The 25,781-nt window shown below is 40.2% G+C and overlaps 1 protein-coding gene across 1 annotated transcript in view; it reads left to right on the top strand.

Annotated features, from left to right (window-relative positions):
• The window catches only part of KCNMA1 (potassium calcium-activated channel subfamily M alpha 1), a 736,200-nt gene extending 720,561 nt beyond the window's left edge, over positions 1-15,639 (top strand). Inside the window, exons 26-27 of the mRNA XM_040439127.1 lie at positions 2,857-2,975; positions 14,431-15,639. Of these exons, the coding sequence (XP_040295061.1) occupies positions 2,857-2,975; positions 14,431-14,680 (369 nt within the window). The 3' untranslated portion in view covers positions 14,681-15,639. The remainder of the gene's footprint in view (positions 1-2,856; positions 2,976-14,430) is intronic.
• Positions 15,640-25,781: the final 10,142 nt, after the last annotated feature.

Below are 25,781 nucleotides of genomic sequence, written 5' to 3'. Positions count from 1 at the left end.
AAAGTATGTGAACCCTTTGGATTGATATGGATTTCTGCACAAATTGGTCATAAAATGTGATCTGATCTTCATCTAAGTCACAACAATAGACAATCACAGTCTGCTTAAACTAATAACACACAAAGAGTTAAATGTTACCATGTTTTTATTGAACATGTAAACATTCATAATGCAGGTGGAAAAAGTATGTGAACCGTTGGATTTAATAACTGCTTGAAGCTCCTTTGGCAGCAATAACTTCAACCAAACATTTCCTGTAGTTGCAGATCAGACGTGCACAACGGTCAGGAGTAATTCTTGACCATTCCTCTTTACAGAACTGTTTCAGTTCAGCAATATTCTTGGGATGTCTGGTGTGAATTGCTTTCTTGAGGTCATGCCACAGCATCTCAATCGGGTTGAGGTCAGGACTCTGACTGGGCCACTCCAGAAGGCGTATTTTCTTCTGTTTAAGCCATTCTGTTGTTGATTTACTTCTATGCTTTGGGTCGTTGTCCTGTTGCAACTCCCATCTTCTGTTGAGCTTCAGCTAGTGGACAGATGGCCTTAAGTTCTCCTGCAAAATGTCTTGATAAACTTGGGAATTAATTTTTCCTTCGATGATAGCAATCCGTCCAGGCCCTGATGCAGCAAAGCAGCCCCAAACCATGATGCCCCCAACACCATACTTCACAGTTGGGATGAGGTTTTGATGTTGGTGTGCTGTGCCTCTTTTTCTCCACACATAGTGTTGTGTGTTTCTTCCAAACAACTCAACTTTGGTTTCATCTGTCCACAGAATATTTTGCCAGTACTGCTGTGGAACATCCAGATGCTCTTGTGCAAACTGTAAATGTGCAGCAATGTTTTTTTGGACAGCAGTGGCTTCCTCTGTGGCATCCTCTCATGAAATCCATTCTTGTTTAGTGTTTTACGTATCATAGATTTGCTAACAGGGATGTTAGCATATGCCAGAGACTTTTGTAAGTCTTAAGCTGACACTCTAGGATTCCTCTTCACCTCATTGAGAAGTCTGCGCTGTGCTCTTGCAGTCATCTTTACAGGACGGCCACTCCTAGGGAGAGTAGCAGCAGTGCTGAACTTTCTCCATTTATAGACAATTTGTCTTACCGTGGACTGATGAACAGCAAGGCTTTTGGAGATACATTTATAACCCTTTCCAGCTTTATGCAAGTCAACAATTCTTAATTGTAGGTCTTCTGAGAGCTCTGTTGTGCGAGGCATCATTCACATCAGGTAATGCTTCTTGTGAAAAGCAAACCCAGAACTGGTGTGTGTTTTTTATAGGGCAGGGCAGCTGTAACCAACACCTCCAATCTCATCTCATTGATTGGACTCCAGTTGGCTGACACCTCACTCCAATTAGCTCTTGGAGATGTCATTAGTCTAGGGCTTCACATACTTTTTCCACCTGCACTGTGAATGTTTACATGGTGTGTTCAATAAAAACATGGTAACATTTAATTCTTTGTGTGTTATTAGTTTAAGCAGACTGTGACTGTCTATTGTTGTGACTTAGATGAAGATCAGATCACATTTTATGACCAATTTGTGAAGAAATCCATATAATTCCAAAGGGTTCACATACTTTTTCTTGCAACTGTATATATAGTAGCGTTAACACTCATGATTTATGAAGCGTGTTATCTAAACTAAGTGAGTTAAGCAAACACCTTTAATTGCTTTTCAAAGGCTTTTGTCTCAAGATAATGTGATGAGTTAAGAAATTTGAGTTAAGAGCTTGAGAGCTAACCCTGCTACATCTATGTACTCTTAATAGTGCTATTTGATCTTTTTCTCACTGATAGTGTATGATCACTCTGTACAGTACAGTAATGCACAATGGACTTGTGTATGCGTAGAGCAGCAAATCTGAACAAGCAGAGCTTACAACTAAAGCAATGAGGAAGAGTGTTCTGTCTTTATACACGTTCACACAGTGTGCAGTCTGACATTCAGAATAAACCATTCCTGTCTTTCAAATAAGAGGACTGTTCTTTGTAGTCTAACTTGTTTATTGGTCAACAGGATGAACATATGTGATTGATTGATTATATACGATTGATTGATTGGTAAAACAGGATTGTTTGGTAAAACTACAAGAATACAAATAACATGTATAAGTATTAAGCATAGCATGTACTATAACATTACATTAACACTGAAGCACATGGTAAAATGGCTGCCTGTACATAAGATTGCATGGCTAGCTAACAGTAATAACAACTCCCTGAGTAACAATTACAACTAGCTGAACAGCTCTGCAACACACAATATTACTGAAATGAAGGTAGAGCTCTCAGAAGTTATGCTTTTACAAGGATGATGGAGTTTGAGAAGTCGACAAGCATAGGACAGCTCTTTCCCAGGATGCGTTGCACTCCCACAATGCAGTGCACCACCCACAATGCCGTAGTCTTTGCAATAGGGAAAACAAAGTGTAATACAACTTGACACCGCTTGATGGTGCTATAACCACACTAAACACTTCAGAAATACCAAGAATGAGGCAGATGTGATCTATAATGATTCTCTAACTCAGCTAGGCAGAACAAAGACACAGGGAGAGAGCAAAAGTTAAAACCTCTGACATTATCAAAAATAATACACATCACATTAAATGTTAATCCTCCTCCTTTCTATTGGGACAAAACATAAAAACCCCACTGGCAGCAATATTGTTTTCAAATGAAATGCATATAAATAACACATGACTGTATAGAAATTGTCACAACTTGATAAAAGCAAGCATTTAAGATTTAGTTACTAATACATGTTTTACTTTAGGGGAAGATATTAAAATAATAGTAATTATCTTATTTTCCCATTGTTGATAAATGCTTGTCCTTTTTGCAGGATGGTGGATGCTATGGAGATTTGTATTGTAAAGCATTGAAAACCTACAACATGCTTTGTTTTGGCATATATCGGCTACGTGATGCCCACCTAAGCACACCCAGCCAGTGTACCAAAAGGTAGGAAAGCATTGCGACAAGGTTATAAACAAGAAACTGATTGGAGGACAGACAATAAATAATTGTCAGTTATCTCTCCCTCTACATGTTTCTGTTTCTAATTAAAGTACTACTGTATATTTGAAGCGAATTTGTCACCATGACCCCCTAACTGCAAAAGTGTGTGAGTAACTGAAGAGACACAAAGATGTAATTATCTCTGAACTTACTACCACTCCCCAGCAGTAAGCCAGCAAACAGCCCATTCTCTGCATACTAATGAAATGGCTAGGAGTCCGCCATACTGTTGCTCTAGACATAGGAGTCCAGGGAATATGTCACAGTGCAGAGCACAGACCATTTAGGTAACATTGAGTTACATACTTACCAACATCATTTTTGCCCCTGGGGCTGAGCAGAGTCACCTGGTCACTAATGGGAGCTCCTCCTCTGGCTCCTGAAGCTGTTTGCAGAGTTCTTCTAGAATTTCCTTCACCCCACAGATATGGGACCTGAGATCTGTCATCTGAAGAGATCCTCCTGCAGCCCTAAGGATACCAGCACAACAGCAGGGCTTCTTACGTTATACTGACTCAATGCAGTGTGCCTTTGGTGCAGTGCATTCGATTAGTGTATAAAGTGGAGGTGTGGTGCCCTAATTGTGTCACCACCACTCACTCTCTGGTCTGAGCACAGGGAATGTTAAAAGGAATGTGTCACCTATAAGTTTTCTGTCAATTAAAACCAGATAGTGATAAAAAAAAAATATTTTAATCTGAATGTAGATTTTTTTTCTATTGTCATATGGGTGCACTCATGTTACCCAAGCTGTTGTTAAAGGGAATGTGTAATCAGAAAATGATCTATTTTTTAAATCACATTTATATGTTATATACATTTGTAAGAATTTTTGGTGTTTTTTTTTATTTCCATGTTACTATCTCTATTTAAAAAAATAAATAAAGAAAACAACTAAAATCTTGCAGTTTTCACACTGACGACTTGGCCTTAAATATATCAAAGGGGAAACTAAACACTGAAAAAAAGAACACAAATGCATTTAATCCACAGTGGACACAGAGCTATGTCTACAGGGTGCTCCCTAAACTGGTGCCATAAGAAATTTAGGAGAGATTTTGCAAATAAGTTTTTCTTTTCACCACTCTGCTCCATCTTCGGCTAAGGAACAGCTAGATGAACGTGTCTGGTGTAACAGAACGTTTGGGGGAAGAGTGGGGCTTAATCAGCCACACTGAAATGCTGGCAGATCAGAGTGCCTGTAGTGCTATAGGAATCCCTGCCCTTGGTCCCCACAGCCACTTTCTCTCCCATTTGCCCAAGATCAGTCATCTGCCTCCCAGCCTTTTCAATTTGCTTATTCCACTCCAGCCAATTTCATCACCTCATTAACCCATTGAAACAGAGCTTAGCAGTGCAGAAAACTGGTGACGGACCTGCAAAGCTGTCAAATACCAGAAAATGTAGTTCTTTCCATTTACTCACTCCCTGTAATGTCCTCTGATAGTCCATAATAACATCCTATAAATGATGGGAGTTGTAGTTCTCTCCTCCAATACCTCGCTCCCTATAATATTCACTGGTGCCCCACAATATCATTCTGGACATCCTGGAAGTTGTAGTTCTCTCCTTTTATATCCTACTCCATGTAATTTCAACTAATGACTCACAATGCCAGTCATGCTGGTAATTTTAGTTCTCTCGTCTTATACCTCTCTCCATACAATGTCCACTAGTGCCCCATAATAACAGTCTGAACATGCTGGGAGTTGTAGTCCTGTCCTCTTATACCCCTCCCCTATAGTGACCACTGATGCTTCATAATAGCAGTTTAAACATGCTGGGAATTGTAGTTCTCTCCTCATACCCTGTCCCTATAATGTCCACTGATGCCCCATAATAACAATGACTATCACTAGAGAAGAAAATCTAATAGATTTCTGACGGATGGCAAAGTTTTTCATTTTGCAATCTAATACAGTTCCACATGGTGGTAACCCAGCTTTCCTAGGAAACCTAAAGGCAAATATACCTTGCTATGGTACTTTTTAGAAAAGAGGAGTGGAATTAATCTTGGTAGATTTAGTATTCTTTATTATATTACAGTTCCACATAGTTGTAACCAAATCTATTTCGTGCTATTATTAAAAGTGTTGAGCGAATTGCAGTGAAACAAATTCGATCAGAATTTCAGGAAAATTTGGATTCGCCACAAATCCGAATTTCCTCTCGCTCCATTGTAAAGAATCGTTTTCTTTCCAAAAATGGAGGCTACATGTGTTACAAAGTGAAAGTAAGAAGCCTGGGAAGAAGATATAAGCCAAAATGCAGTGCAGCCAGCCAATCAGCAGATAGCCATCCCCTGTGATGTCACAGGCCTCTAAAAAGGCTAATCCTTCCCGGTCTCTGCCATTTTACTGTAAACTGAGCATAGGGATAGATGTGACAAGTGCTAGCGACAGTATTTTAACAATTTTTTAATTGTAGAATGTTGGATAGGAACAGTGCAGGGACAGTGCAAGGACATTCTTGGGCGATCAAAGGGAGAGTTTTCAGACACTGTAGGGAGAGCATAGGCAGACCGCAGGAACACTGCAGGCTCTGTGTAATTGCCCTGTGCATCCTGTTCCACTTCTGTGTCATTCATTCTTAATCTGTTCTGTTTTACATAGACTGACTGTGCATCAGACATAGTCTCAACAGCCGTTCTAATATATAGGCACATTTATATAATTCATCTGCTGGGCCATTTATACTTCATCTGTTACATTACAAATTCAGTTACTGTACACTATGGCCAATAGACAGTTGCCTGGGCCCTTAAAATGAACAGGAAGTGGCAAAAATGTTGCTGTAGCTGACACAAGTAGCAGCAGAACAAGGGGTGGTGGTAGCAGCAGCCACAGTAACAGGCCAGAGCTGGGACTGTCATCCAGCTGTTCTGTTATGACCAACAATCCAGCTGTACTAGAATGGTTGACTGGCTCTTCACCATCATCTCAGGTGACAACAGATATATGCAGCCAGGAATTGGTGGGTTCTTCTGACAGCACATTTAGTTGGCATGACCCAGGAACAACCTCTGCACTCTCACCTGTAATGCAACTGCCTCTTTCTTTTGCTGCTCCTTCTGCTCAGGAATTTGTGCATGCAGCCGGCTCTGCTCCTCTTTTCATGAGGATGAGTTTAGTGAGGACAGTCAGCAGCTACAGGCCAGCACAGACTTGGAGGAGAGGTCCACTGCATTCACCCTTAGGTGTGCAACTAGCAATGATGACAGTCGGATGTCGTTCCTTCCCTTCATCTATTGCTCCTGATGCTCCTCCTCAACAGCAATCGATCACTGAGGTGATTGCAAAGAGACAACAGTATGCGAACACTGATCCACTGGAGCAGAAACTGAATGTGGACCTGGCCAAGTTGCTAGTACTACAGTCCCTCCCTTTCTATATCGTGGACTCTGCACCTTTCAAAGAACTGTGGCTTGTGCGCACCCAAGGTGGACAGTCCCAAGCCATCATTACTTCTCTAAAAAAGCTGTACCAGCCCGGCACACATAGGTTGAGCAGAAGGTGGGCAACTCCTTGAGCCTGTCAGTCTCTGGTACAGTTCATGCCATCTCTGACATGTGTATCTGTAACTGTGGACAAAGACAATATGGGTAAATGTGGTTCTGGCCCAGGCACACCAGCAACTTGGCCAGGTGATGGCAGTGCCGCCTCTGCATTGTAATTGTGATATTTCTGCGCCACTGTCCTCCTCTGCATCCTTATTCTCCACCTTGTCCTCAGCCTCCACTGTAGTCACAGTTCAGAGTGGTCCTGCAGCAAGCCAAGCACAGCATTGTCACACGGTTCTGCACCTGGTCACACAGGAGAGGAACTGCTCAGCGTTATCAACCAAGAAATTGAATCCTGGCTGTCTCATTGCTAACTAGAGATAGGAACCATGGTCACCAATAACAGGAAGAACATTCTGTCTGCCCTGCATGGCACATGTCTTCGATCTGGTTGTCACCTAGTTCCTGAAGTCTTCCACCCAACTGCAAGACATCTTGCAAATGCCAAGGAAACTGTGCATGCACTTCTGCCACTCTTACCATGCAAAACTCGACCTCCTTGACCTCCTGCAAATGGTGTTTCCCTACACTTCCTCATATGCAATGTTTCCACACACTGGAACTCCACCCTCCACATGTTGAACCGACTCTATGAGCAGAGTCAACACGTGAGCAATTTCTTGATGATGCAGATGACAGGACTACTCCCCAGTGTAAGTTTGAAATTAGACAGTGGCAGCTTATGCATGACACCTGCCGTTTGCTCAGGCCCTTTGAGGAGGCAACTGTCACGGTGGGGAGTGGGGGAAACTCCCCACCGTACAATGTCACCAGGTACTAGGCCGTAGGCAGGGAAAAGGGAGCTGGTCACCTCCTAAAGCTTCCCTAAAATTGCCCTAGACTCCTGGCTGTATGAGCCACCTTCAAAGGTAAGGGGGCTCATACCTACGAACCTAAAGGTCTAGGAATCCCTGCATCGCCCTCAACATAGTGACAGGGCAGAGACCTCCTGTTAATCCATCACCACGGATGAAAGGCGTCTCCAGCGGCCCAGTAGCAGACAGGGAGAAAGACAATGCAGCAACTGCATGGCAGGTAAGAACACAATGTAACAACGGAACATCAAACACTTACCTGCCGCAGCAAAGATGGAATAACCACACAACAACAACCTGGACCCCCATGCGGACACCAAAGCAAGGTGGCTCCAGGCAAGGCTGCTAATGTCTATAGGTTCACCCCTCTGGGAAACCAATGGGACCCCCTTTCGGAGGAAACACACACAAGGGAGACGTCTTGCACACATGCAGGTACAAACACCAACAACATCCCAGACATGCAACCACAAACAAGACGTACACCAAATCTCGAACTTAAACCCACACCGTAAATGACACACCAGGAGGGGAAGGAAGACAAGGAGGAAACACTCAGGATGACATCGCTAATAAACTTGATGTCAAACTTGGATGACCCTCAGATCTCATCCAAATATAGAGCAACCATCTCTCATGCAAGGCAGACAAACCAATACTGATCTCAGTCTCCAAGCCAAAGGATATAAAGAGACCTGAGACCACACCCAACTCACCACCTTGCTCCAGCCAGTGAATTAACCCCACAAAACCAAACAGCAGGAAGAATCACCTAAGGGGAAGAGCACGGACACAAGCAAAAGGCAACAGGTTGCCGCAGACAACAGCATGCGTAGCAACAGTGTCACAGCGTACACCATAGCAACTTTATTTGTCAGTCGCCAGTACTACAGAATGATTGATGTCATTCCACCCCTTCATGCCCTGGAGGGGATGCTGATAAATCTGACTGGCGAGGGGACAGAAGACATGGAGCCTACATCTCATGGCCACCTAAGCCCTGTGGATGCTTAACAGGCACAGGAGGAGGAGGAGGACAAGGAGCAGGACATAAATCCCCAGGAATTCAATGCAGAGCTAGGTGATTTATCTGCCCAAGCAACAGAAGATGAGCAGAAGGAGAAGAGGATCTAGAGGGAGACGACGAAGGCAACACAGATGACCCTGACAGACCGTGGCAATATGCAATGGAGATGGAGTCAGGGAGTCCCTCCGAGTCCCTTGCGTAAATGGCCAGATGCATGCTGATTTGCTTGCGTAGTGACAGATGCATTATCACCATTCGGCAGAGGGATGGCTCTCCTCGATGTTAGACCCTCGCTACCGGCCCAAAATGGGGGCCTTTTTTTACACCTTCTGAGTGGCATGAAAAACTCAACTACTATCAAGATATCCTTTGTAGTCAGTTGGTTGCTGCCTATGTGCCCCATCGCCCATCCTCACAAAGGTCTAACCGTGGGGACCCTCTGAGCTCATGCTCCACTTCCATGACTGCCAGAGGTGGGGGGGAAGGCAGGAGCAGCACCAGCTCTATCAGCAATGACTTAAGTCTTGAGTCTCTGATGAGCACTTTTGTTCACCCACTGAAGAAACCACCCAGCAGCAGCAGGACATGGAGCAGAACCTGAACTAGTAGGTGGTGGTATACTTGGACTGCACCCTGTCACTCCAAATCCAAGATCCCCTGGACTACTGGGCAGCCAAACTTGAATTGTGGCCACAACTGGTGGAGTTTTACCTGTGCACGCTTAACTGACTGGCCAGTAGTGTGGCATCAGAGAAGGTGTTTAGTGCGGCGGGTGGCAAATTTACCCCATAGATAACTCACCTTTCGACACAAAATGTTGAGAGACTAACCATTATAAAGATGAATCAGACCTGGATAAACCCTGATTTCTATACATTGGTGCCTGATACAACAGACTAAATCATTGTAGCAGTAATGATCTGACTGTAGCGTGCTGCCACACCAGAACATTGTGACAAATGGCCCGTTACTTCTGCCCACGTCCTGCTGCCACTATTCTGATGCTGTCATCTGCCTGATGCCACACGCCTGATGCCTCTACTGCCATATGTTCCTACTGTGATCTGCTATTATCTTTTGCTATTACTGTCACTGCTGTTGCCCCCCCCCCTCCCCACCCACTCTGTTCCAGGGCCACTATTGTGACTCTTCATGCTGTTGCCACCCTCATCACTCCTTTATGGGGCCACTATTGTGACTCTTCATGCTGTTGCCACCATCACCAATCTGTTCTGTGGAGGCCCAATGCGGAAAAGAGGGAGCTTCATCCCTTTGTTAACACGTTCATCATCGGTCGCTACTGACTTTGGCATGTAAGGGGTTAAACAGCCGGGAATAGTGCCAGCACCAATCTCAGCCATTGCAGCTATGTCAGCAGTAGATTACATTTTCACACAGTGATGGAGCATACGGAGGTGCACAGCGAGCTGCAGGGGGCAAGATGAGGGACAAGGTCATCGGGCACAAAGGAGGCTTCGGGGCAAAAGGGGGGCATCAGAGGGCATACCTGATTTCAGGCTCTGACCCTCAGAGTTGCAAACTGTCAGAGCAATCGCCGGCAAGGGACCCCTCTGATTGATCACTTCCTGGCTGCTCCAGCGTCTCTGCTGTCCGTGACACTTTATACTGTCACGATTAACAGTTTGGGTCTAACTGTATGCCCAATTGCGGTAAATTACATGCAATCTGGATGTACAGTTACATCCATATGTGGTAAGAGGTTAAGATTTTCTGTCTTTTGAGAGCAGCTACATGGGCTATAGACACAATGGACAGGAGGGGACTGCTTTGACTTATATGGTAGAGTGAAAGAAGAAAGAAGAAAAGAAGAAAAGCTATTATCATCACCTATTGTTAATGATGGATCCTGTGGTTATCTATACAGATTTTTTTCTAATCCTGTCTGTGATGATAATGAGAAAATTCCAGAAAAGTGATCTATACATAAGAATTAATGCTAGCGTATTATTATGCTTAGTAGCCAGTGAAAAAAAAAAACAGCAGTATTTCATTTTTATTTATTTTTTTAAATATAGTCACATGGGGGGAAAATTACCAAAAATTCAGAAAAAAGTGTTTAAAGTGTATTTGTCATTTCCCTTTTTCATGTTCGTACACATTAAAAAAGTTACACTCTAACACAAATACTTGATTTAAATAATCCTCAGGATAAGCCATCAATATCTGATTGGCGGGGATCTGACACCCTGCACATCCGCTGATTAGCTGTTCTGCAGGTGCTTTGGTACCAGAACTACACAGCTCTGTCCACTTAAAGGGGTTGTCCGGGTTCAGAGCCGAACCTGGACATACTCACAATTTCACACAGGCAGCCCCCCTAAGGGCTGTTTCACACAAGCGAGTCCATTGCGGGAATCGCGCTCCGTGTGTGAGTGTGATCCTCCGCTCTGGACTTGCAGGAGCGCACGGCATTATCATGATTTATAATGCTATGTGTTCTCTGCATGGTCTTTTTTCCACAGAATCATAGTGACATAAAGCTGTCAGTATGATTCTGTAGAAATAAGGTCAAGTAGAGGCACATAGCATTATAAATCATGATAATGCCGTGCGCTCCTGCAAGTCCAGAGCGGAGGATCACACTCACACACGGAGTGTGATTCCTGCAATGGACTCGCTCGTGTGAAACAGCTCTAATATGAGCATCGGGCTCTCCATAAGGACTGCTAGGCGGAGGCATCCATCCAGCAGTGAACCCCGTGACATCACCGGCACTAATTGGTGGGCTTTAGCGCTGCCCTAGCCTGTTAAAACGGCTAGGGCAGCGCTAATGCCTGCCCATCAGAGCCAGTGACATCACTGGAACACTGCTGGACGGAAGCCTCCACCCAGCAGTGTGTTATTATACACACACTCCATTGCTCATATCACAGGGCCTGCCTAGGTGAAAATCTGGGTATGTCCAGGTTTATCTGTTTAAGTGAATGGGAGCAGCACTGCAGTTACCAGCTACATTCGCTACATAATGAGCTACTTGGGGACTGCTAATTGGTGTAGGTGTGATGTGTGGTGATCAGCAGGCCTATCCTGAGAATGGTTCATCAATAATAAAATCCTGAATTCCATTTGAAGAATATATTTCTTATAAGCATTTTGTTTATACATGTTAAATAAATTTGATGGAAGTGTCCCTTGGTTTGCACTTTAACCATCCTCTAATTCTGTGACACTGACCCTGTTACAAGAGATTCTAAGAAGATGAGATGGTCAATCTGTAATAATGAATACCAACCAGTTTGGTGAGAGCTGAAAGCCCGACGTACGTTTCGCAAGGTGCGCTTCTTCCGGGGGGTGTGAATAAGCGCACCTTGCAAAATGTACATTGGGCTTTCGGCTCTCCCCAAACTGGTTGGTATTCATTATTAAAGGTATTTTGCCTCTTGTATTTATGCTCAGGGTGTGGTTGGTTGTCGGCTGTGTTGGGTGTTGGTCATGCCACCACATATACCCTGCTATACCCAGTTTTTCACACAGTGAATTTTGCTGTTCACATTGAGTTGCAAAGGGAAGTTTTTGACGAATATTGTAAAAAACGAATATATAGCTTTATATCGCATATATTATATTTTTTTTTCGAATATTCGTAATATTCTAAAACAAGAATATATAGCAATATAGCGAATATTAAAAAAAACAAATGTAGAGCAATTTAGCTAATATAGTGCTATAATCTTCTTTGTCTAATATTTGTAATTTTTTTTCTCATCTGAAGTTCACATTGGAAAAAAATTACAAGTATTAAAAAAAAGATTATAGCACTATATTAGCTAAATTGCTCTATATTAGTTTTTTTCAAATATTCGCTATATTGCTATATATTCTTGTCTTAGTATATTACGAATATTCAAAAAAACTAATATATTTGTTTTTTAGAATATTCGTAATATTCTAAAACAACTAATAGTAGAACTTGTTTCACAAAGCCCTCAGCTCTGTCCACTGAAAAATAGAAAGGCCGAGTCACAAAATAAATAATTTTTAAAAAGGTTTGTTGGGCAAATGTTGAAAAAAATGATAAAATCTATATAAACTTGGAAATTGGTCTAACCGATCTGAGCCACAGAGTAAAATTATTTCACTAAAACCATATGGTGAGCACCATAAAAAACATGGTGGGATTGCTGTGTTTTTCCACTGCAAACAATTTACAAAAGTTATGCAATACATTAAATGTACCCGCAAATTTAACGTATTACACAAAAAAGCCCTCATGTAGCTATGTTGATATAAAAAAAAAAATATGGCTTTTGAGATGAGGAAATAAAAAAAAACTATAAGATGCTTCATCCTCCAAAATAGGCCACATTCTTAACGAGTTTTAGCTTCAGTATGACAAACATTTGTAATGTGATGGTTGCTTATCTTACCACTACATGATCCCAGTCTACAAGACTAAGCTCTTCCCTGCATTTATTTTTTGTAATGTACTGTTTTATTGAACATAATTTGAAAATTATCTTCTATTTGTTGCAAATGTCATTCTTAGTCTTTTCAGCAATATTAGGCAGATTACAAACACACTTATTAGTTTACTGTTAATGCCTGCTCCATAACTATTCACTGTGCCACTTGGTTACTAAGCTAGATAGATACAGAGGTGCATGAATGTTTGTGAACTCCTCAGAATGTTCTATATTTTTGCATAAATTTGACCTAAAATCAGAAGTCCTAAAAGTAGATAATGTTAACTAAATCAAAACATTAGTCAAAATTTTGTCAAAAATATTAGACCTGATCATGTATTTATTGAGGAACATGATCCAATATTACTTGTCAGTGAGTGGCAAAAATTAGCGGATAATTTGAAGGTGAAATTAGAGTCAGATGTTTTCAATAAATGGGAAGACAATCAGATGTGAGTGGGCAACCTGTTTTATTTAAAAGAGCAGGGATATATTAAAGTCTAATCTTCACAACACATGTCTGTGGAAGTGCACCATGGCATGAACAAAGGAGATTTCTGAGGAGCTCAGAAGTAGTTTTTGATGCTCACCAGGCTGAAAGAGGTTACAAAACCATCTTTAAATATTTTGGACTCCACAAATGTACAAATGGAGGAAATTCAAGGCAATTATTACCCTCCCAGGAGTGGTTCACGAACCAAGATCATGCCAAGAGCAAGGTGTGTAATAGTCTAAAAGGTCACAAAGGAACCCAAAGTAACCTCTTAGCCACTGAAGGCCTTTCTCTTAACTAATGTTAATGTTCATAAGCCCACCATCAGGAGGACACTGAACAACAATGATCTGCCACCTCTGGGACCCGCAGCTATATGCCACCAATGTTTGAGGTGACACAACCCCTTTAATCCAATAGAAATGTTGTGGAAGGACCTAAGCACTTCATGGGAGTTAACCCACCAACATAACACAGTTGAAGCTGTTTTGTATGGAGGAATGGGCTAAAATTCCACCAAGTCAATGTGCAGGACTAATGAACAATTAACACAAATGTTTAGTTGCATTTAGCGCTGTACGAGAGTGTCACACCAGATGCTGAAAGCAAAGGTTCACATAATTTTGCCACTTACAGACTTGTGATATTGGATCATTGTCCTCAATAAATAAGTTACCAAGTCTAATAATTCTGCATTATTTGTTTGATTTGGTTATTTTAATCTACTTTTAAGACTTGTGTAAAAATCTGATGTACTTTTAGGTCAAATTTATGTAGACATATAGAAAATTCTGAAGGGTTTACACACCTACAAGCACCATTGTAGATAAACCAACAGACAGACAAACTGATTCAGCCAAGTTGTACTTACATGTCTCTTTGTGTATTATCCAACATTCATTTCTTATCCACCATATACTGTAAATGCCTATTTACAGGACAGTGGAAGACTATGCATATTTAGGTTGCAGTCAAGGTTGGCATATATCCTGTACAAAGGTATGCAGTGTATTATTCAATACATGTTAATGCTAAATTATTCGAAGTGACTGACCAGTTACTGTACCTCTTTCTGTCTAGGTACGTTATTACAAATCCTCCATATGAATTTGAGTTGGTGCCCACAGACCTCATCTTCTGCCTGATGCAATTCGACCACAATGCCAGCCAGTCTCGTGCCAGCCTCTCACACTCCTCGCATTCTTCACACTCTTCTAGCAAAAAGAGTTCATCAGTTCACTCCATCCCAGCCTCTGCTAACCGCCAGAACCGTGTCAAGGCTCGCGACGCACGTGACAAACAGAAGTATGTGATGGAAGATAGACTGTGAACAGGGCTACAGGGGAAGGGGAAGTTGGTGCAATGAGGACAGAGGGGTATTACAATAGAATTGAGTCTTGTCATCCCCTCTGTGCAGATTTACTTTGCAGCCATCAAGATCAGAAAAGGGGTTAGTTGATGCATATTAAAAATAACTAGGCTTGGGTAATTTTGGTTCAGATAACTTTATACAGAGTTGCTATTTCACACCCTCCCAAAAGAGTGTACACTTTATCGGGAGTGTTATTCTAGATAAGAAGAAGACAGCTATGGATAATGGTTAAATGGCCAAAGGTAATAAAGGGTGTGAAATACATTTAACTCACAAAACCATTGATTTTGTTGTTGACATGTTACACATAAGGCAAACCCATAACAGCTTCCTTGATGTGTGACTATGTTTCCATGTATGCATCAATGCCCCTGCTATGTCAGAAGTGCCACTTCCCCGCCTCCCGCCTCTCATTTGTTTTGGTCATGGGTGCATGGCATTCTGTGTTTACATACCTTCTCCTCAGTACCCAACCATTCCTCAAACCCAAAACTCATTTGTTGAACTTGTTGTACAGGCAGTATATTTAGCAGATGTTAAGGAGTCCACTTTGAAACCAGTGCTAAACTTGACTAGACCAAATATAAGCTTAGTTAAAGTAGTAAGAATGTGGTTCTTACAGGGGCGGACACAGACTACTTCAGAGGGCACCAGAGGGCACATGTTTAAAAAATGGCCCCCAAACACTGACAAGGTTGCCTAATATATGTGTCATATGATGTGGCTTTGAGAATGTAATGCATATTTTGCTTACATTGCTTGTACAGGTAAAAGAAGTTAAAATGTGAAAGTATTCTCACTCTGTAAGGGTGCTTTCACACTTGCGTAAAAGTTTTCCAGTACAGAAGAGAAAACAGCCGGCACTCCGTGTGTGTAATGAGCAGTGCGCGCGTCCAGGGTTGGCGTCCCATAAATCAAAGAACAAAGAAGACCGGCACTCGCTGTATTAGATGCAATTCTTATCCTTTTAATGCGCACATGGAGGTACAAAATTACGCATTTCGACTTGTGTTTGAGTCGAAATGCATCATTTTGTACCTCCATGTGCGCTTTCGAAGGATAAGAATTGCATCCAATACAGCGAGTGCCAGTCTTCTTTGTTCTTAAAGTTTTCCGGTATTGAGTTCCGTCCTAGGGGCTCAATACCAGAAAAAAAGTTTTATCCTAATGCATTCTGAATGGAAAGCAATCCGTTCAGGATGCATCAGGATGTCTTCAGTTCAGTCCTTTTACGGTATTTAGACTGTAGCATGCTGCATTTTTCTCTACGGCCAAAAGTCCTGAATACTTGCCGGAATGCCGGATCCGGCATTTTTTTCCATTGGAATGTATTAGTGCCGGATCCGGCATTAAAATTGCCACATTGACGGATCTGGTCTTCCGGTGTGCGCATGCATGTAAAAAAAAAAAATACCGGATCCGTTTTTCTGGATGACATCAGAGAGACGGGTTTGGTATTGCAATGCATTTGTGAGACGGATCCGTCTACAAATGGTTTCCGTTTGCATACAGATTGCCGGATCTGTACGGACGGAACTGCCTGCCGGAATCCAGCAATGCAAGTGTGAAAGTACCCTAAGCATGTTTCCCACATATGAGTCCCCTAGCAGCATATTTAAATACCAGCCTTGGATTCTAGATTAACAAAGTGCTGTTGTTTATGATTAAAGGAATATTCCAGCAAAATAAAACAACGTTTACCATATGTTGGAAATGGTATAAAAAATAATACAGATCTTATAATTACCTCACTATTCTGCCCCTGCTCAAGTGGGGCTCAGGTGTCCTCTGACTGAACGCAGCATGTAATGGTTGAGATTGCTAGTAAACCAATCACTGACTGAGTGCAGGTCATTGCCAGTGATTGGCAGAATAGCAATCCTAGCCAGTGATTGGTAGAATAGCAATCCTAGCCATTTCTTGCTTTGTCAAAATGTCAGCAGGGAATGAATCACAATAGAACCTAGGCACCTTGAGAACAGTAGTAGTGGGGAGCAGTAAGGTGAGCATAAGGTCTATTATCTTTATAGTATTTTCATCCTGTGGGAAATGTATTTTTTTATTTGGCTATAATATCCCTTTAAAGAGCCTCTTATCAGCATGATCAACCCTCGTAAACCAAGCATACTGCCTAATATGATTGATCATGCTGATTTTGTCGGTATGTTAAACAGCTACAGAGATACCTGTGTTTTTATTCATGTGACAATTAGCAAATTGGGGCACCAGGTGTGGGGCTGAATCCTTGGAGCACTGCTTTTGTAACACCTGTGTGCTTTGCACACACCCCCCACCCTTTCATTGATAGTGCTAGACATCAGCATGCGGAGGGCAGAGCTGTGTCCTAACATGTACATATAATAAGAACAAAGGCTTTCTATACTTAGAAAGCTAATACATATTACTGGTTTGTTCACAGACACAATATATGATTATAAAGAGAGAAGTTCTCTAAGGATTTAGCCCTTCCCCATGGTGCTCCAATGTGAACATTTGCATGCCTTTCTTTTGTCTGTCTGTTGAACAGACAAAAGAAAGGCATTGTTTTAATAAGATGCACACTTTATATGTAGCTTAGCTTTTGAGGGAGATCAGAAGTTGTAGTTTGGAATCAACAGCTTGATGGAGTGGGTGCAGGACAGGACAGAGAGTACTCATAACAGTCCAGCACGCTGCCTTCAGATATTCTCCCATTTCTTTCTTGTCTCGAATGCTGAGCTGGATCTCCCTGTGTGGAATATGTACAGACAGGAACACATAAAGAATGGAGAGTGAGCATTAAGATAACACAGATCATTTTTGTAGCAGAATACAACTGCTGATAATTCTAGAAGGAGAGAGCCAACAGTTTTTAAAGGGGTTCTGTGAATGATTCAAAATGAGTACAAGCAATCTATTCTAGAAAATTTAGTAGGACTGGTTGCCTCCACTTGCAGAGCGTGATAGGGTGGGGCCTCACTACACAATACCCTGCTCTACAATAGTAGTAATGATGTGATCATGCCTACAATATGCCATCATGGCTGAGCAGCCTGACATGGCCACTCACCAATGTAGAGTACATGCCAGAGTGTAGTGTGCAGTGAAGCTCTGCAATTGGAGGCAACAAGTCCTGCTCATAATAAATGACAGGTTTCTTGCGGCCAGTTAAAATCATTCCTGGTGAACCCCTTTAATTGCAAAACGTCTTCCTTTGAGATGCTGCAGGTTGCTGTCCAGATGCTCACTTCACCTCATAGTAGATACTGCCTTGCTCCAACATTGGCTGACAAAGTGAGAACACTGTAGCCCCATGTAGTTATGACAATGGCAGACAGGGATGACTGCCAGCTGCATAGGTGGTAAGGTGGTATATCTGCCTCTGGGTACTTAGATTTTATAATACAATCTATTCTTATTCTACTAGGATTACTTGTCTTGATCATTATAACACATTGGGCAGATCTGTCAATGTATGCTAAGTTAGGGTCAGCTGTTAAAGTGTGTTGCAGATCATCAATATTGTAACTGCAATTTTAGGAGACTTATGGCATCTAGGAAATGTTTGACTTTTGTCTTTATAGTAAGCTTTCCAGCAGAGTGGCTATTATGGCATGGTTTATTAGCTGCAGCCAAATATGAAATGTCTTAAGACAATGTTGCGCATGTAAGGCAGTTCTATTTCTAGTGACGATATTGTTAAATCTCCAACATCATGTTAACAACATATTGATGCTAGTAGGAGACAAAACTAAAATTTGCGTAACACCAGTGTAATGCAAGTTATTAGATATGGCTCTGAATGACAATACTTTGCATGTCATTTAATACTATTGTGTTTACTGTTCAGATTAAATTACTAGAGGATATATATGAAACAAGCATTTAAAAGTAGAGAGGTTTATCTGGTATCTGAAATGAGTACAGAAGATTGTAGCTGGATTACAGCCATGGTTTGTCTTGGTTATATTCCTCCCTTTCTGCTGTGTACAGAGGTGGTAAGATCAGTCAAGTGAAGTGGAATTCCTAATAGATTTTCAGTTTTACATTATGATTTCTGCACTAGAGGAAATAATATTGTTCAGATCTATGCATTTTACTTTTTCTTTACTTCATCAAAGTCGGAAACTCTCCATTGGCCTTACAGTGCTACATTAAGACACCTATCACTTGTGGCAATAGGAGCTGCAGTGCTACAAATGACTGTGTCACTTCTGAGCCATTATTATCCATGTTGAGCAGCGGGTTAAATTATGACATGTTTTACTGTCACTTTAATTGGTTATTATCATGAGAGGTCTATTTTGCTGATGCACTGGCCTGCTTATTTTAGGCTTCATTATCCTGGTATAAGCATATACATAATCAAGTCAGTATATAATGTCCTGATCCTGACTGGCCTAAACCAAGGTTAAATATTATTCACTGATCAAAAATAGAGCAGATAACATTTATATATAGGCACTTTTAGTTAAAGGGGTTGTCCCACAAAAAATATTCTACTGGATCTGAATACTTTTGTTATTGCATATAATTAAAAATGTAGTACAGTCACTGAGTTATTCAACAAAATGTATTTGTATAGCGCCACCTGCTCTTTGTTCTTTTTCTTTCTTTACCCTGCTCACTAAGATGGCCGCACATGCTCAGTTTAATTCTTTAACTGCCTCCTGCGTTGTGATAGGGAGAGCATGGACACACCCACTCCCTTAGCTTCAGCACAAAAGATACCCCCTGGAGCTGCCAGCTTGATATAAATCTAGCAGAGCAATGAATGGGATATCTCTGGATCCATGTGAGGTACAGGGCTGGTTCTAGTCATGTGCTATATGATGTCCGATTTTTATCTTTTACATTAGTCATGGGATAACCCCTTTAACATGAATTACAAGAAGCATAGTTTGATTAAGTGCCTTATTAATTTTTCCAAACATATTGCCATATCTTCATCTGCGGAAGCATATGTTTTGTCACAAAATATGAAGGGTAAAAAATAAATAAAACATTTCTACACACTGATCCCTGCCACTGTTGTTCTGACGCTGCTCCAGTCCTGGCTTCTCATCACTTCCTGCTCCCTGCTTGACACACATGTAATAGATGAGGTGGGTCACTGCTGCAGCTAGTAATTCCCTGAGCAGAAAGTAGAGAGCACCAAGGATCAAAGCAGCATTGGAACAGCAGAGGATATGTCATCAGTTATAAAATCTTGGAGAACCCTTTAAAGTCATGGAAACACACACCAAATTATTGTTATTGATCAAAAGTTAACTAAATGCACTAGTGTATAGTTTTTCCTCCAGCTGTTTTTACTGTACTTTAACCAGAGGAAACTGTTTCATGGAGAGGCTATGAAAGCAGATTATTAGATAGATGATCCTTAGAAGCTTTATAGTTTCCAATGATTTCTGCTGTAGCCAGTAGTTCTGTATGGCATCCGCAGATCACTTTATATTTGTCCTGACACTTGGCGCTAATGTTGACTGTGTCAAGCAGTATTAGCAAGCTGTAGGCATCACTTTATATATTTAGGTTCTTTAAATTTAGTAAAAAAAGGCAGCAGTAAAGTACAAAATAAAACTAGGTTTACATCTGTGGCACTGTTCAGGTATGAAAACCTTAAGTGCCCACCAGATCCTTTTAATTTTATTGAGATCCTGTGGCTTTACCTTACAGATTTTGGCATTCTGGCAGTTACTGATGCATGCATCTTTTGTCTAATATTTTTGCAACAGAGTCTCCTGCTGGAACTTCAGCTGCAGATATGAACCTATCCTTAAAAAAACATCAAGTCATAAAAAGTTTTAATACTACCGGGTATTTTTATAGTTTTGAAAAAAACAGTCGGCACTCTGCTCTCATTCACGTGGTGCTTGCATCTAGGAAAATTATATCAAAGTACAGTTAGTAGAAAAGGAGCAGCACTCACTTCTCTCTGCGATTATTGTAGATTTATTTGTAACGTCTGTGCATAAATGTTACAAATAAACCGACAATAATCTCAAAGAGAATTAAGTGCATGAAGTGCATGAAAGTAACAGTATACCTTACACAGTACGTCAAGCACCATATAGAAATAAATAAAAAAACAGGGGTTCCGCAGAGACACATTCTCTCGGGATGGAGAAGTTTGCTTTGGACATATTGCTTATCATTGGGCCTGCAGTTGCTTTTATTGCGCTGAAGAGTATTTTATGGGACTGAGAATTCACATATCGAATGCTTATATTATGACCCTGGATAGAACTTCCCAACTCTGGTAAAGCTATTTGAACATACTTTACATGAAGGGTCATAGCTATAGCTCCTAGATGGGACAAACCTAGACACTCAGCATATACACAGATATAATACAAAAATGTATATCCAAAAATGTATTTTTATTGAAATCGATAAAAAAATCTAAATAGATGCATAAATTTGCAAAGACAGACACAACCAATATGGAGAGTGCACACAATACGTCGGGACATCAAGTTATATTATCGCAAGCAATAGAAAAGGTGGAATGGAAAAACAAGTATAAATAAATACAAAATCAAACCATGTGGCTCCCCAACCTAGATAAAAAACCATGATTCACAACATATACACAATACAGACCCAGCTAGTGGCAACTCCTAGAGACCCCGACACGTCAGCTTCCTCAGAGGGAGTCAGGATCAGACACAACATCTGGATCTGCAGGAAACATCGAGGTAGATGTATCAATGCAGTTCATTTAGTTTTCTGACATTAATTTAAAAAAATATATGGCATATGAGAGAAACGTCATATTAATGGGGCCCTGCAGTACTTTTTTTTAAAACACAGAGGGGCTTCTGAGTGTCACCGAGCATTACTCATTTATCAGTTTATCTGACCAGGTATTGCTTGCACCAAATATATCAGTTAATATGCTCAAAATTAATAGCTTTTTCCCGGGACACAGAAGCAACCCGTTGCAAAAATAGGATAATGGGCTTTCTATATAGAAGATGGAATTTAGTTAAAATGTGCTTTCAAGTCCCCTTTATGGACATGAACTGGTTGAAGATTTTAGTACTGGTATATGTACTGTATACTGTATTCTTTCACTGGGCCACAGACCCAAAATGTGCAGGAAAAATGGATGGAACTTCTAATCTACTGTAGCCCTTTTTGAACAGGGACTGGAGTGAATCCTGTAATAACACGCAGTTACCTAATATAGTCTTCAAAGAGGTTGGAATAATAAGGCTTTATTTCAGTTTTCTAATGAAAGGATAGACAGAGAGGGCATATTTCTCTATGTTATTATTATTATTATTTATTATTAAAACGCCATTCATTCCACGGTGCTGTACATATGAAAATGGATACACATACATAATACAAAACAATTGCAATAAGGATGAACAAGACAAGTTATAAACAGGTAGAGGAGGAGAGAGGACCCTTACAATCTTATGTATAGAATCAATCTATTATTGTTGTTTAGTATATGTTTAGTACTGTGTTCATCAAAACAATTTACTGACACCAAAGCGCCTGCTATTTTGATCACTTTTGTTAATATACACTTTGACAAAGTAGCAGGGAAAACACATATTAATATATATTATATTTTTTCAAAGCAGATAAGTATATTTATCATTGACAGATTTCTCCTCATTAACTTTTCATCTTGGCTCAAGATATCACAAGATGTGTTACACAAGATGATTAGCTCTGAAAGAATCTTTTGCTTGTATATGCATGTCAATGTGCCAAAATCGCCTTATTGAGAAGCCTTTAGAGTGGGCTTTTTCTATGTGCATGTGTACCAGTGTCTGTGTGGATGTTGAGGTAGGTGACTGTACCGTAACTAATTATACTGAGAGAAGACGCAATCTCTAACTAATCTACATTCCTTGCTCATTTTCCCCACATTCAGTATTTTAGACTCATTTCCAAATCTACAAAAAATGTATTTTAATGATAGACCCCCATGGCTGACTTACAATCCATGGAAGTATCCTAATGTTACAAATGTTGTATCCTAATTGCAGGGTCATAGCAAGACTTTCCTTCACCCAGGACAAAAGTACATTGCTCGAGCCCTATATATAAATATATAAATACCCTGGCAGTAAATACCCTTGAGCCAATATATAAATACCCTGGCAGTATGACTTGTTGTTACCCATAGGTACCTGTATCCTGGGGCACACACTCTGCCAGCACCACCTTTCCCCATCTTCCCCACTGCTGACACTGGCTATGTTAATATGGCATTGCCCTAAAATCGAAACCTTAGAAACATCTTTCAGGAATGTCTACAGTAACTCTATCTTCCACCTACCTAATGTTGGCTCTTATGCAAACTGTGGAATGCATATTATTGCAGATTAATGACCAACTATCCCTATAACCATGAAAATAAATAATAAAATGCTGCCTTATATGAATACTATGACTTACTGCATATTCCACATCTGCTTACAAAGCTGTTAATTTAGAGGATGAACTATTAGTAATTACCATACATTTAGACCCAATACTTTTTGTATTGACACTCATTTGTGTTTAATGAGATGTGTATTTTAAAGGGCCAAAATAGAGGACAACACAAAAATAGTTTCCTACAAAAAAATTAAAATATCTTGCAATACTTATCTTCCTTCTCCCTTCATGTCAAATTATAAATTCATATTGTATTGTTACATTTAGCTAAGTGCAGAGCACTGGATTGTGCTAGCTTTTATGGCAGTTTTACATCTAGAACTAAACTTCTAGGTTGCATTCTTGAGAGTAGAGTGGAAATATAATACTGTTTGTTTCCTGAGAGCAACAATCCGAATTTTGAAGCTAAAAAAAAAACACATGAGCAAGCTTGGTCAGTACAAATAACATAAAAACAAAGTATTTGCAAAGTTTAATGTGAGAAATGTTAGTACAATTATCCAACGTGACATATCAATGAGAGAATGGTAAAAATGATCTGCCAATCATTGAAGGTGGTGCAGGTATTGGTTTGTTATAAGATTATAAAAGAAGGCTGCTTTCTTCCATAAAGAGTGTGATTCCAGTCCATAGGTTGCATCTGGTATAACAACTCATTCTGATTCAGCCACTGAACAATAGTGATTGTGCTTATAGATGAAGGCAGCCATATTGTTTCTCATCTCAGACATAGCCACATTAATAACTTGTTGCTAACCAACACCTGTATGAAGGAAACAGTTGAAAGGAAGGGTTGAAAAGTGAGGTGAAGGAATTTTAAGAAGTGGAAAATATTTAAATTAACATATCAGAATTAGTAGAAGGTTTTAAACAGAGGCAGTATGCAGTACAAAAACAGAGATGGTTAGTTTTTTGCATTATGCTTGTTAAACACTGATCAAAATTATAATTGTACATATGCAGTACATGACCTTGTTCACATAGTACAGTTTTGAAGCAACTTCCGTACTTAATAAAGTCAACTCTTTTGCTTTGGGATTCATGATTTGAACAATGTACAGTATACTGTATTTCCCCTTTCTTGGGCAAGCAGAGTACTGTCTGCTACATGCTAAAATACACTGTATGGTATAGTCTGCATGATAAATTATCAGCGGTGTTATATAAAGCATGAATCTCAGCTGATAATTATGTGCAAATTAAGGTCAATTTCTTTATATTAACGATTGCTGATGATGCTTTGTTATTCACAAAACAATATTTGATGAATGGAAGATGTAGCATTTTTCGTATATAGCACAGCAGCTATGTTTTACATTGCACAGGGAAAAAAATAAACCCACTGCTTGGCAAGAGGCCATTTTGAATTTAATGAGCCACAATCACTGTAGTCCACAACTTATGAGGTGGACTATATTTGCCATTTCCTGGACCCAAATGAAACGTAGGGGTTTAACACCAACTATATGCCATTTTTGGGCCCCCTCAGACACCATGGCATATGCACATCCTATGGGTAATTAATCATCTCTCCTGCAGTAGTTGTTAGATAAAGAAAACAGTCTCCTGGTCTCTGTCAAAGTGCAGTCATTGAAAATAACACCATGCGAGGTAAATAGTATGCAGGGCACATTCTTTTTGTAAGTTCATATTATAGGTATTTTGCCTGTATAGTCCTCGACACATAAAAATAGCTATAAAATTAACTATACCGAATATCTATAAATGCAGCATAAAAAGGATTGATGGAAAGACTGTCTTAAACTCTTATATATTATATTCTTTTTAACATGTGCAGATGAATGACCAATACATTCATTCTATATTAAAGCTGACATTTCATTCTGTTTCCAATTGACAACATTCAAATTGCCATCTAAAAGCTTTTTTTTTCTTTTTAATTCCATGCACTAAGCAATCTATATGTCATCTGGAGGAAAATTTATAGTATACAATATTGTGCCAAAATCACGCAAGTTCTCCAACTCAGAACCACTCAGTGCCTTATTGCACGTCACCTGACAACCATTTTTAGCTTCTTAATTTGTACACTCTGCTGCATGTTCTTCACATTTATTGTGTATGTTCTGTAAATGATTTCTGTAAAGAAAAAAAAAGAAACATTTGAGAATAAAAAGTGAATAAAAACCTTTATTCGTTCTGTTCTTTGCAAGGTCAGTAGAAGTCAATCCCCCCAAACAACTTTATGCCATTCGGACTATTTCAGTAACTAATGTAGGCTCTGCCACATCTGCCACCATGCCCTTTGGTATTTTTATCACTTTACTTAAAACATATTCACTTGTATTGTATAATTTTTTTAAGACCGACTATATAATGTTTTTTTCAGAATATTTTCAGAAAGTGTCCACTATACTGTCACTTATTTTATCTAAAATAGAAGAAAAAGATTGATGTGATATTTCAGTAATCACAACAGCTTGGTCAATTTGCAAAACATAGGTCCAAATTCCTCTCTTGTTGAATAAAGTCTTCTATAGTTTTAGCAGTGAATTTTCTAAATTTTAAAGATTTTGTATGTCAACCTACTTTGTTCTACACCAGATGGGTGTCTGTGTTTTGCCTGATGTCTCCAGTTATGTCTTTATGGGATTAGATATTGACTTACAGGGTAGTCATCTATGGGTGGTAGTAAAGAGGCAGTTTCCTGGAGCAA

Source organism: Bufo bufo, chromosome 6 (genome assembly GCF_905171765.1).
Source record: "Bufo bufo chromosome 6, aBufBuf1.1, whole genome shotgun sequence".
NCBI lineage: Eukaryota > Metazoa > Chordata > Amphibia > Anura > Bufonidae > Bufo > Bufo bufo.
Note: the sequence above shows the minus strand (reverse complement) of the source record. Positions and strands in the feature narration are given on the sequence as shown.